Genomic DNA, 10,691 nt, shown 5'->3' with positions numbered 1-10,691 from the left:
TGCCCCAAACTGCACGCAGCACTTCCTGTGGGCGTGGTTTTGCATCCTGAGGGCTGCGCGGCGGTGCAGAGTGAATCACGTGCTTCAAACGCTCACAGATTCACGGTGCTTCTTTTAAAATACAGGAGTGGGTTGTGAGTGGCTCTGTTAGACATAAGAGAATCCCCTCCTTCCTTTTTCTTTTTAAAAAGTGATTTTGTAATGGAGGCCTCTCAAGAAACACTATAATTGGTCAGCCTGGGGTGCGTTAGATGTCCTACCAGATAACGTCATTAGCTATTCTCAGGAGAGGAAAGGCAGGGTACGCCCCCTGGGACAATGACAACACTTGTTTCAAGTTGGGGAAGAGCCTGTGGTTCTCTTCCTGCGTGTGGGGGAAAGCGGACACACAATGTTCATTTCCTAAATACGGGATGTGCTGCGAGGCTGGCGTGTCATTTTCCACCATGTCACATCCTTCTGGATGAAGGCAGCAGGGGCCAGGACAGGAAATGGCAAATTCTCAGAATGAGACAAGGCTTTCCCAGGGCAGTCATTGGCTCTCTGGAACTATAAGGCATCCTCATCCAGAAACAGCCTCAGATTTTTCTTTCCCGGAGAGAGCCCGAAGTGAATGGTAAGTGGGGAGGCCAGAGGGATGCTGTCTGAAAAAGAGCCATTGGACTTGTAATACTGGGGTTATATCCTTGGTCGATTATATATCTTGAGTAACTTTGTCTCATTTTGCTCAGAGGTGTCTTCATCTGTAAATTTGTCAGTGGTGGGTGGAATTATGGAGGCATGCAAATAAAGCTAAGACTTAGGAGTCAGGAGACTAAGATTCTAGACTGGGCTCTGAAGAATCAGCTGCATCTAGAATGTGTCTGTGTTTCGATTTCCTCATCTTCCAGTTGAGAATAATGATTTCTGCCCTGATATCTCACAGTAGTGAAATCTTCCATTTCTGTGGCTTCTGTGCCTCTTCCGAGAAGTTCCTGATAATAAGGAGTACAGTGGATATGAAGGGAGGGATTTTTGGCAACTAGGAAGGATGTACTTTTACCCAGGATGTACAGTTCTCTCTGTCAGTCATCTTCGATTGGCTTCATTTCAACTTGGTACAGGTAGCCCTCAGTGAGTTGTTAAAAAAATTTTTGGCCACTTCAAAAAATCGTTCCTCACTTTTAAAGGAAGCTTTCATAATAAAGGGACATAGTGGTGTTAATTTAATGTAATTTATTTTTAATTAAGCACGCATCAAAGAATGAAATTTCTGAAGACCCGATGAGCTCTAATTAGAAGAAGTGGCGCAAACCACACCTTAGGCTTGATTCTAAGATAAGAGCCGGGAAAAAAAACAAGCAGAAGAGTTGCTTCAGGCGAGCATCTAACTTATAAAGATTAGCTTCCTTACATTTGATAGACAGTATGATTTTTGAGTTTTTGGTGGCTTGTGTTTTTCACTCATCAAAGAGGAAAAAAAAAACCCAACCCTTTTGCAATAAGAGTATTGCAAAACTCTTAGGATCCCAGTCTTCATGTAAGGAAAGGGCCTTGTAAAGGGGTACTACATACGGCTTGCAAAGTGTCACCTTTCAGAGAAGAGGCCTCAATATTGCAGTAGACTTCTAATACCACCACTCCCTTATTTAACAGATAAGAAAATCCATCCTTGGCGTACCCTGGGAGAAAAAGCGGACAAGAGCATTATTCCTATTGGCTTACTCGGATTTAAGGTCCTGAGAACTGGAGGACTTGTCCCAGATTATAGCACGGGTCTTTGAGAACTTGACACATGACTCACTGGAAAATGACCCGTTTCCCCTTGGGTGGAAGCAGCTGTTGTGCTTGACTCCGGGCTAATCGCGTGTCGTGTCCCCGCAGGGCATGGAGGGGCCGGAGGCCCGGGAGCTGCAGGGCGCCGATGCGCTGCGCCGCTTCCAGGGCCTGTTGCTGGACCGCCGCGGCATGCTGCACGGGCAGCTGCTGCGCCTGCGCGAGGTGGCCCGGCGCCTCGAGCGCCTCCGCCGGCGTTCCCTGGCGGCCAACGTGGCGGGCAGCTCGCTGAGCGCGGCGGGCGCGGTCGCAGCCATCGTGGGACTCTCGCTCAGCCCCGTCACCCTGGGGGTCTCTCTGCTGGCGTCGGCCGTGGGGCTGGGGGTGGCCACCGCCGGCGGGGCCGTCACCATCACGTCCGACCTCTCCCTGATCTTCTGCAACTCCCGGGAGCTGCGGCGGGTGCAGGAGATCGCGGCCACCTGCCAGGACCAGATGCGCGAGATCCTGAGCTGCCTCGACTTCTTCCTTCGCGGGCAGGGCCGCGGGGACCGCCAGCTGCTGCAGAGCGGGAGGAACGCCTCCATCGCGCTGTACAACTCGGTCTACTTCATCGTCTTCTTTGGCTCCCGCGGTTTCCTCATCCCCAGGCGGGCCGAGGGTGCCACCAGGATTAGCCAGGCCGTGCTGAAGGCCAAGATCCAGAAACTGGCCGAGAGCCTGGAGTCCTGCACCGGGGCTCTGGACGAGCTCAGCGAGCAACTGGAGTCCAGAGTCCAGCTCTACACGAAGAGCAGCCGTAGCCACGACCTCAAGATCTCTGCTAACCAGTCCGCTGGGATATTTTTCTGAGAATATCTTTTCCCCCTAATGACCGAGGCTAGAAACCATCCCCATGGGATGTTCCAGATTTGTAGCTCCCTCAGGAAAACACCAAGTTGGGTTAGGAGCTGAATGCAAAGGATGAGAAAAACTGTTCTTCAAGTGAGGGATGGGGATGTGTCCTCCCAACCCTTTTCCCATCACTGTGACATCCTGCCTGGGGCTGAGGGCTAGGGACTTTTTACCTGCCTGATCCTGGTGGGATATGTGACGTGAAAACTATTTTTCCTTTATCATCACCGTTCAGTCTTCACACCGCTGGGCACTCGTGATTTAAAGGTGTTGCAGCATCCCTGCCCCAGCCCCAGTGGGTGGTTTGAGCCGAGGCTGGAGAGGGTTGCAGACATTGCCACCCTTTGGGTCTTCTCCAAGCCCCACTAGGCTTTGAAGTCCTCAAAATACCTCTAAGAGGAGACACTAGCTTTAAAACCTCTCTGCCAGAGTTTCTGAGTACAAAGAAATCCAGAATCCAGAGCAAATCAGACCCTCTCGGAACTGTGTAGGAGGGTTCAGAACCCAAGAGAGGCACCTCCCACTAACATGCATCCCCTCCCCTCTCAGCGTGCCCACTCATAGATCCAGCCTGGGGATGGAGTGGACCTTCTTGGGTATCTTCATATCCAGACCTCCAAGGTACTCTGAGAGGGGAAACCAACCGAACGGTCACCTAAGTCCCACCCCCTTGCAGAAGAAACTGAGGCCAAGGAAGAGGAAATGACTAACAGCTTCATTTACTGACATCATAGCGTAGAGAAGGGAGCAATGGCTTTTGAGTTAGTCCTGGGTTTACTGTCTGAGACTTGGCTTACTGGTCTGTAAAATGGATGCTAAAACCTCACCCTGTTGGGAGGTATTAAGTGAGATAAAGTGCCAAGCACAGTGTCTGGGTCACAAAGTGTGGCCCCTGGGCTGGCAGCATCACCTGGGGACTTGTTAGAAAGGCAAGTTCTTGGCCTCAACTCTAGACTTAAGGAGTCAGAAATTCTGGAGGTGGGGCGCAGCAACCTGTGTTTAAACAAGCTCTTGGGGTGATTTGATGCCTGATAAGGTTTGAAAACCGCTGCAAGGGATGTTGGTTTCTGATCCACTGATGAGCGTTCACGAAGTCTATAGTCTCTCTGGGCTCCGTGGTCTTCAGAGTCATTCACGAAAGGTCAAGGACAGTGTCCCAGAAGTAAAAGAAAGAAGGTGCGTGGGGACGGCTGTGTCAATGCTTCCTGGGGCAATTTGCTACCGGGTGAACTAAGGGATGTAACAGAATCAGCCCTTTAGAGGGCAGTGTTGCCCACTCGTTGTAAAAACTGGTACAGAAAGGAATGTGAATTTAATGGAAATTGACCTTTATTACCTTCTCTGAAAACCTCCAGACCATTTTTTAATTATTTATTTTAAGTTTCTTATTTAATTACTGTTTATTATTAACATTTAATTTTATTTAACCACAACATTAGAAAATAATAGGAATAGCAAGTTTCTGAATGGGAGACTACTGGGGTTCTTTTCGGGAGATGAAGTTGAGTTTGCCTTTCTAAGGTGGGCCATGAGCTGAAAATAGCATTGCTTTCCTTGAATAAGTCTCTCTCCTTCAGAGGGGAATTTTCCCCCCCAGTGTTTTAAATGATCCTTTTAAGTAAATGTGGGAAGTTCTGAATAGAGAGACCAGGAGCTGAATTTAAGCTTATAAATGGAGGCTTGACTTGTCAATATAGAGATGATGCAAGCATATCTATCCTGAAGGTACAAGACTTTGCCAGCAGATAACACTTGACCTGAAAAGCCTTCCCTATTTAGTTCAGGGGGAAAAAAACCAATTAGAGGCATATGAAGGAAGCACTTGGAAGCCTGATGTCCTGTGAAGTTGGGTTTTATGGGCGTTAGACAAATTAGCTTGTGTTATGACGGTGATGTGTTATATTTTCACTTTGGGAGCTGTAAGAAATCTGTAAGCTGTCTCTTAGAAAATACTTCCAATTTCTTCAGTTTCCATTCCTACAAATGTATTGTTGAAAAGTCTTTGGGACCACACGCACAAAAACACTTGGCTGTATTATTTAATTATCTAATATGCTTTAAATTTACCCAGTTGACCCCCATGCTTCCCAATGATGGCAGGTTGTCTGAGGAAGTGTAATTTCAGTGCTGGGGAGAGGGGTTGATGTTTCTATATTTTTGTTTTTCCTATAAATGGCAATGGATCTGTATCCTGGTTTATTTTGAAGTTGGTACCAGTTGTTTTTTTTAAACTGGTGTCATTTCCTAGATTGCCTTGCACAGATGCATTTTAGATGACCAGAATGTACTTCACAGGTTTGTGTTATGTTATAAAGGTACACTCACTGCCTAACCTCATCTTTTATTAATGCTTAAGTTTGAATTATATTCTTCCAGTGCCTGAGCTGTTCCCTAGAAATAAACTGGGCACTTTTGGAAGCCCCAGCCTCAGCAGCAGCAGCAACCATTTCATATTATTAGGGTATTTTGCATGTATCAAAGTCTTAAACTTTTGAAGTTATAATTTCAGTGACCCACTGTACATCTAAGGCAGGGTGTCTACTTTGGAACAATACTTTGCACGTTATAGGAGCTCAGTAAATGCATTTGAATAATTTAATGAACTGCTTAACCATATTAAGAGGAATTTGTTGATAATGAAAGAGCATCTATCCTCTTATGTGTCTGTTATAAAGATGGAAACCTCTACCAGGATTTAAGTGAAGTTCAGTTAAATGGATCCTAGAGACAAGCATTTTCTTTATTTCTTTTGTGGGAATGTGAATAAGGCTTTTCCTTAAGGTCTTCGTTCTATAAAACAGATTGAAATGGTATGTTGTAAAGGGAAGAAGATAAAGGGGTATTTAGATTACAAGCGTACTTCAGAAAAATATCCGAGTTCGAAAAATAAATATGTTCATATTGAAGGTTTAAGTGCTTCTGCTGGTTTCTGGGGTTTACAATCATTTGGATTGTTTTCTTTCACAATAAAGGAGATTCATTTGGTTCTGCATTTCAAGGATTCAATAAAACTACATTCTACTCTATTAAAAAGATAATCCTTAGCAGACATTTCTGATTCTAATCACTTTGATGCATTTGTCCTCAGGCACCTGTCATTTCCAATGTGGTAAATGTCAAAGTCAAAAGTATTTACTGGGAGAAAAAAGAGAGAGAAGAGTGGTGTAGAAGGCACTCTAGATCAGATATGTCAAACAATTTGTCAACTTGATATATTTCTCACTCAAAGCCTTGGCGTGAAAAGAAAGTAGAAGGAATGGAGATGTTGAGAGAAAGACATTGTGCAGAGATAAATGGGGATGCCATTAAATGCAGCAAATTTTGAATTCCACATTTTTTCCCATTGTAGCAAAATCAGTCCTTCCCTTTATTGAAATAAATTGCCCAGTCCTCAAATATCTTCTTCTTCTTCTTTTTTTTGGCCGTGCTATGCTGACTTGTGAGATCTTATTTCCCAGACCAGGGATCAAACCTGGGCCCAGCAGTGAAAGCACTGAGTCCTAACCCCTGGACCGCCAGGAAATTCCCAACTTCTTTTTTTTTTTTTTTAATATTTTCTGATTCGTTAAAATTAAAAAAAAATTTTTTATTAAGTATTGATTTACTCAAACTTCTCGATCTTCTTGGAATTAATTACCTAACCTCATGTTTGCCTGTGTATAAATTAGTAACTTTGAAAAAGGGCAGAGGTTTAATTATTTTTACTTAGAATATTCAGCATCAAACTGTATAGATCAATTTTTAAAGAGTTATCAACTCATGTATAGGAATTCTCTTATTATCTAGAAATCAGACTTCCAGCAGTTTCAAACCTTTGAACATAACTACAACCTGAGAAGTAATTGAAAAGAATCCCAGAATCAGCCAAATTAGGCTTCACAAAACCCAAACACTAGAGAGAGGCAGAGAGGGAAGGCAAGGGGCAGCATCTATATTAGGAAGGCAAAACTTTCCCAGGAGTCTCCAAGGGACTTCACCTGGCAAGTCACTGATCTTAACCGTGCAAAGCAGGCTGGGACATGTAGTACTTTTAGCTAAGAACTAGCTGTTCCCAAAATACCTAAGATTCTGTTTGTAAGGACAAAAAGGAGGATGGACATTGGGTCGAGGGGCCAGCAGTCCAAACAAAGAGTCTACAGTGGTTGCTGCAGTGATTTGAGAACTTCTGCTGAAGGTAATCTGGAGGTAATCTCGTTACCTGAGTGCCAGCCTGAGTCCGCATCTTGGAAACATCCCTGGATGTTGCACTGTTAATGACTGTGCAACTGAAAAAAGAAAAAAAAAAAAAAGGCCGTGCTGGCAGGATCCTGGCTGTTTGCAAAGGCCAGCCACAAGCTGGGATCCTATCTTTGCTAAAGCATATGGTATTCCTGTCATAAGAAGTAACCTTTTAGTTAATTGCAATAAATCTCTCCTTGTTGAGTTGACAGGAGGTAGGAAAATTGTTACTTTTTGCTCCTGGCAAACTCATAAGAGGAAAGTAAACCCTGCTGTGGTCTGGGCTAGGACAAAGAGTGAGCCCTAAGATCTGGAAATAATCCCTTAGTAACCAGAGAGTTGTTAGAAGAGGGGAAATTGTGTTGTTGAAGCGAGACCCCTAAGGGGCAGGAATGAACCTTAGGGACCCTCAGCATCCCCCAGTTCTGACTGGCATTAGCACTGGGTTGTTGAGAGAAGCCCCTCCAACGTGGTCTTGCCTGTACAGGTAAAGCTTGTCCATACGAAGCTACGCCTGCAGAGAATGATGTTTAATCCCATTCTGTATTTCCAGTGTAACCCCAGGGATGGGAGTGCAGGCAGGTCTGCAACCTGATTTGCCCCAGAACTTTAGCGATGAGTCATGGCCAAGGTCTCTGACTCTCAAGAGCACAGGGAAGCCACAGCGGGACTTGTTCCAGCATTTGTGCGCATCTGGTTGCTAAATTAATAAAACAGTTGTAATTGGGAGAAGCTTTTTGTGTAAAGGGAGTTGGGGAAGGGCAGTGATATCTAAAATCTTTCTCTTAGGCTCCAAATTTCTTGTGCCAGTTTCCCTGGTTGACATGGGGACATTTATTAAAACTGATCTTGTTATTAAAACTGCTCTGAACTTATTTACAAAACAGAAACAGACTTACAGATATCAAAAACAAACTTATGGTTACCAAAGGGGAAACGTGGGTGGTGAGGGAGGGATGAATCAGGAGATTGGCATGAACACACACACACTATATATAAGACAGATAACCAACGAGGACCTACTGTGTAGCACAGGGCTCTCTACTCAATATTCTGGGATAACCTATATGAGAAAAGAATCTAAAAAAGAATGAATATATGTATATGTAAAACTGAATCACTATGCTGTACACTTGAAACTAACACAACATTGTAAATCAACTATCCTCCAATAAAATTAAAATTAAAAAAACCACACTGTCAAAATTTCATTACAGGACAATACTTTTCTATATGCTTAGATAAAATGACATTTAGATAATAAAGTTAGAAAATAAATGTGGATATTTAAAGATGATAATGATAGTTAATATTTATGGAAAACTTACTAGGTATTGTTCTAAGTACAATTTGACATGTGTTATCACACTTACAAACATCTTATGAGGTAGACACTATAATTACCGCATATCATTAGATAAAGAAAGTAAAGAACTGAAAGGTTGTGCAGCTAGCAAGAGCTGCCCCAGGATTAGAATCCTGGTAGCCTGACTCCAGAGTTATGCCCTTAGTTCTTCTGAGACCAAGTATATTCCTAATATAAAATAATGGCCCACAAGAGTGACAACATTAATAACAAGGCTGACAGATTCATTCATCCAGAAAACATTTATTGAGTACTCACCTTGCATCACCTACTGTCATTTGTGAGCAATGCAGACAGGGTTCTAGAGCTTATGGCCCCAACAATCTAGTCATTCAGGTAGGGTATACTCTGATGCCAGTAGGTTAATCAATAAGAAATTAGAATGCAGTTTTGCAAATGGCTAGTATGTGCAAACAGCAATATAGGTGCAATTTGAAAATGATGAAACTTCAGTTTGGATTGTAAAAACTTGTGCATCGGTATCTTGTAATGCTGCCCCAGACGTCCCAAACGTGGCAACATTCTTGTGAACAAAACACGTGAAATGGAAGGATGTGATTAATAAGAGAGTTTTGCTAACTGTTGATGTGTTGGGACGAAGGTATGGAAAAAGCCCACACAGACATGAATAAAGGAATTACTGGTTCAACAGGCCTTTCCAGATCTTGCATAAAAACCTCTGAAAATGAAACTTCTTGGGGTCATTGCATCGAAACTACCACTGAACCTGCTTGTCAGTTTTCTTCCTGTTAGGGGTGTGTATTCAATTTCAGTATGGTAGCTATGAACTAAATCTGCTGGACACTTGTGGGTGAGTAGACAGGTGTGAATAGGAATAAGACTCTAATAATCATAAAATTATACAAAATAATAATGCTTTGTCTCTGGATGATTTGTTTTTAACATTGCTCCCTGAGCTTTTGCATGGCGAACACTATTAATTGTTGGACTTTCATTCTTTTTTTTTTTTTTTTACCATCAACAAGTTATTAATTTTCAAGACCTCAAGGAAAGCATTTCTGTTGATTTCTCTGTTACTCAAAGGACCTTTCTTTGATGTTTGAGCACCTCTGGCAATTCACACTCTACCATCATCTAATTATTACTGGAAGGAATTCCCTGGCAGTCCCGTGGTTAGGACTCCGTGCTTCCACTGCCAGGGGCCCGGGTTCGATCCCTGGTCAGGGAACTAAGATCCTATAAGCCGTGTGGCTGGCCAGAAAAAAAAAAAAATCACTGGAGCAGGATTGGGCATGAAGTCTTGGAAAATCTGAAGCAGATATGTTAAGATTGATGTAGCTATATGAAAAAAAAATTACTAACCTTTTAAACTACAATTTAATTTATGTTTAAGACTTTCTTCCCCTAAGTAGAATTTTAGAGTATATTGAATATTTTAGGTGACATTGTAAAAAGGTGAAATAGTATAAAAAATGATTTTATCTTTCATTTGTTTCACATTTACTTATATATTATGAAAGGATTCAGTCTTCTCTAAAATTGTGTACCCCAAAAGAGTAACAAACAAAGACATTAGCAGACAATATAAAAAAAGAAAAACATGTGCAGATGGTCAATAAATAGGACTTTCATTGTTTCTAAATTTTCTGCAGTTTTGACATTGTTGACTACCCAGTTCTTAGAAGACTCTTCTGTCTTAAATTCTGTGACACCTTTCTTATTTTTCTCTCTGTCTAGCTTCTTTGATTGTTTTCTTTCTCTTCTATTCCTAAACTTCGTACCAGCCTGCTACTCTCCCACTTCCATCATGTAGCCTGGGTCCTTCACATCCAGTGTTTCACTAGTCCTAGGTTGGATGTTGTTATGAATGAAAGCAGTGCTAAAGGATTCTCTTGTGTCAGTTTGAATTTGTTGGGTATTAGATGAGATAAAAACACATCATTGGAAGACAAGGAAGACAAGGCCAAGTTGAGACTCAAAGCTATCCACAGAAGAGACACCCTTTGGGGTGTGTAACTACACAGGACACATTAATTTGGCTTAAGCTAACTGAACATTTTAAGGGCATATTACTTATATTTCCATCTCCCTTTGCCACACTAGGGAAAACACAGTGACAATACACTATGGTGGTAAGACTGTGGGATCTCAAGCCAGTCTGCTTGGGTGCAAGTCTTTGTTTCTACAGTAACCATTACCTTCTGAACATGACCTTGTTTCCCTATCCTCCCACGTAATTGACCCTCCTCCAGTGTTTTCTAGCTTTGTAAAGGTTCCACCAAGTCTCTACTTGCTCAAGCCAGAAACCTAGAAATCACGGACACATCCCTGACCTTCATCCTCCGTGTTAAATCAGTCATGAGAATTTATCTAACCTCTACACACCCTTGAACTTTGTCCAGTTCTCCCCAACCCCACTGCCCCTATCTGGTCCAAAATGCCATCATCGGACTTCCCTGGTGGCGCAGTGGTTAAGAATCTGCCTGCCAAGGCAGGC

The 10,691-nt window shown here is 42.9% G+C and overlaps 1 protein-coding gene across 2 annotated transcripts; it reads left to right on the top strand.

The window, feature by feature from the left end:
• Nucleotides 1-509: 509 nt before the first annotated feature.
• Nucleotides 510-5,641, top strand: APOLD1 (apolipoprotein L domain containing 1). 2 transcript variants are annotated; one of them, XM_057557399.1, is made up of 2 exons: nucleotides 510-616; nucleotides 1,864-5,641. In XM_057557399.1, exons 1-2 carry the CDS (start codon nucleotides 614-616, stop codon nucleotides 2,605-2,607), a joined length of 747 nt encoding a protein of 248 aa, XP_057413382.1. In that variant the 5' UTR covers nucleotides 510-613; the 3' UTR covers nucleotides 2,608-5,641. The 2 variants fall into 2 exon arrangements, with proteins under 2 accessions (XP_057413382.1, XP_057413383.1); XM_057557400.1 differs by having other exon boundaries at nucleotides 1,636-5,641.
• The last annotated feature ends 5,050 nt before the right edge of the window (nucleotides 5,642-10,691 follow it).

The sequence above is a fragment of the Balaenoptera acutorostrata genome, chromosome 11 (assembly GCF_949987535.1).
Source record: "Balaenoptera acutorostrata chromosome 11, mBalAcu1.1, whole genome shotgun sequence".
NCBI classification, from domain to species: domain Eukaryota; kingdom Metazoa; phylum Chordata; class Mammalia; order Artiodactyla; family Balaenopteridae; genus Balaenoptera; species Balaenoptera acutorostrata.
Note: the sequence above shows the minus strand (reverse complement) of the source record. Positions and strands in the feature narration are given on the sequence as shown.